Source organism: Carlito syrichta, unplaced genomic scaffold, assembly GCF_000164805.1.
Source record: "Carlito syrichta isolate Samal-C Ts95f unplaced genomic scaffold, Tarsius_syrichta-2.0.1 Scaffold313454, whole genome shotgun sequence".
Taxonomy (NCBI): Eukaryota; Metazoa; Chordata; class Mammalia; order Primates; family Tarsiidae; genus Carlito; species Carlito syrichta.
The window spans coordinates 1,849-4,664 of NW_007257550.1; the positions used below are offsets into that span (position 1 = coordinate 1,849).

Below are 2,816 nucleotides of genomic sequence, written 5' to 3' on the forward strand. Positions count from 1 at the left end.
GCGGAAGGATTGCCGGAGCCCAGCAGGTCGAGGCTGCGGTGGCTGGGAGTGTGCCACTGCCCTCCAGCCTGGGTGACAAAGTGAGACTCCAATACAAAAATAAATAAATAAAAAAAATAAATATGTACTTAAGTCAATAATGTACAAACGTTCTAAAAATGTGATGTTCCTGGCCAAGGACCAGATGCACAGTAGGTGCTCTATTAAATCAGAATCTTACAGCAATCTTCCTAAGTCAGAAGGTCTTAAATTTAGAGGACGGGGTTGTGGGGTGAAGTGTAAGAGGCTGGGAGCTTTTCCGCAATGGGGAACTGTGTGTACTTGGCGAGGGGCGGGGTCGGGAGGGTAGGGGGAGGCTGCATGCTTTCGTTCAGACTTGGTCATTAAAGGTAACTCTGGAAACCAAGTGTGTTGGGAGTGGTGGTTTTGTTTAATAAAAACGGAAAAACAGAACGAGCAGAGCCTCCCTCTCTGCCATCCCCTGAGGCCTCTCCTGTGGTTCCAGAGCTCTGCCAGGGAAGTAGGGGTAGGACAAGGGTGCCTGGCCTGTGGGCTTAGGGTGGGGGGAGGTGCTGTGGGATTGTGTGGGTGGTTGTTGTAGCAACAGGCAGGCTGGGTGGGCCTAAGAGAGCACTCCAAGGCTGTGAGTCATGGGGGAAACCTGGCTTGGGATGGAGGGGAAAAGCCAGCCGTGGTATTCCCTCCAGAGCCAGCCTGATAGACGTCGGCCATGTTTCTTCCCCTTTTCCCTGACCTTCCCTCCAAAAGGCAGCTCCTCTGGTGTAAGCCATCACTCCAGGGGAAGCCTACCATAAATAGCCCCCAGGTACTTTTCTGGTCAGGGGAGCTGCTCCCAAGTCCAGGAACAAGCCCCTGCTCCCTGGGATTATTCCCTGATGTCCTAGTGGGAGACCCTTCATCGGCCACCAGGAAGACGGGATTGGCTACAAAAAGTCTGCAGCTCTCTCCCTGCCCATTCACTCCCAGGATCAGTTGGCAACGACCTTTATCTAGGAAGCCAGAAGCCAGGAAAACCAGCTAGCTCAGCCTTTAAGGGAAGAGGTGGAGCGGGGAGAGGGGAAGGGAGAATGGGGGATGCCGGGCATGGGCAGGGAGACAATGTGGATTTGTTTTTCAGCAGTTGGGGCTGTTTCCTGACTATTCCCTGCCTGCCACTCTTAATCCCTCCCTAGCCTATTTACATTGTGTGAGTTTAAGGGAAAGTTGGGGCTCCCCTTCACCCTTCGATGGGGCATGGGTTGGGTTTTTAGCCAGGGAGGTTGTGAAGGAGAGATCAGAATGGACATGTTTTTGATACTGGTGCTCCAGGTGAATTCTGGGTGGATATGGATGAAGACGCAGTGGAGAGGTTAGATCCTTAAGAGTCCTTTCATGATGTGAAATCTCAATGGTGTGCACTCCAGTAGCCGGCAGGGAGATTGTGACTACAGGACACCCAGAGGGTATGACTGGGAATGAGAGGTTGGGACCCCGTCACACCCAGACCAAGAAAACACCCTTCAAGGTCTTGGAGAATGATAAGAGGCAGAAGGCTGGACCACCCGTGGCAGGTGAAGACTACAAGTCCCAGCATGCTCTGTGCCCAGGTCACCTTGCCTGCTGGGAGGTGTAGTTGGGTAAAGAGAGCTGGGGGTGGCCTGGTGCCCAGCAGAGCAGGCGCCCAGTTGGGAAAGGTGGGGCCAGCATTCCCTCTTTGTCCCTGCTAATGCTATTGACAGGGAGGGAAGGAAGTTGGGAGAGGGTGTTCCAAGTTTTCAGTGTAAACCAGGAAACTCTGGGGGGATGGGAAGTATAGAGGAAAGAGGTTGGGGGCTGAGGAAGGAATTTCTGTAGCAGGTGGTGTGTGTGTGTGTGTGTGTGTGTCTGTGTCTGTCTAAGAGGGATGGTTAGTGTTTCCTCATTTTCTCAGGAGATGGGATTTTCTTACAATTCTGGGAAACGATTTTCAAAAAACCCTTTAGAGAAAACGACTGTCTTACTCCTTTGTTGCAAGTCCCTGAAGAGAGTCTGGGCCAAAGGGGAGATCCTGTTTATGTGCTGGGCTGGGTTGTGTGTTCTCTTTCAGTGTCAGCCCCTGCTACCTGGGGGGGAGGGGAGAGGCTGTGCAGTGTGCGTGCCCTTGGGGAGTGGGGAGGGAGTGGGGGAGGTTGGGGGAGGGGTATCCTGAGAGTCTGAAATGTGGGCCAGATCTTGGGAATCTTCCTGGATTGGAAAGCAGTGCTGGCCTCCAGGTCCTCCAAGGGGAAGAGGAAAGAGCTCCGGGACCACGGGGACTCTGGGACCACCATTCTGCTCCTGGCCCTTTGAGCTCAGGACGGGACCAAAAAGCAAGAACTGAAAAGTAATCCCTCCCTTCCATTCCAAGGTAGGGAAGTCAGAACCAGAAGAAATGTCCAAACTGGGGAGAAAACATGTCCCTGGCGTCCAACCCGCTTCTTCCTCTTTCCAACATCAATTTCTACAGGGGGTGGGGGGTGGCCACTAGTGCAGACAACAGTAAGAGGAGATCAAGGAAGGTGGAGGAGGGGCAGGGACCACAGTTTCCCTTCCCTAAGGATCGTTCTGAAATGGCTTGAGTCTGGGAGACGCAGTCCCTTTAATTTACTTTGAAGCCACCCTCGTTGGGTGGGGGCCACGTGAGACTGGCTGTGATCTCAAGCCCCTACTCCCACTCTTCAAGCTCTCCTCACCCTTGCTTTTCGGCCTGGCTCGGGAGGCGGGTGTCTTGGGGCACCAGAGGGCGCTCTGGTCATTCCACACAGTTAAGCTATGTCTCCAGCGGCCGCGGTGGTTTC

General features: G+C 53.6%; 1 protein-coding gene across 1 annotated transcript in view; it reads left to right on the forward strand.

Annotated features, from left to right (window-relative positions):
• Positions 1 to 2,816, forward strand: part of CAVIN1 (caveolae associated protein 1) — a gene marked incomplete at its 5' end in the record, with an annotated part of 5,782 nt that overhangs the window by 1,689 nt on the left and 1,277 nt on the right. Inside the window, one exon of the mRNA XM_021718789.1 lies at positions 906 to 996. Within this exon, the coding sequence (XP_021574464.1) occupies positions 906 to 996 (91 nt within the window). The remainder of the gene's footprint in view (positions 1 to 905; positions 997 to 2,816) is intronic.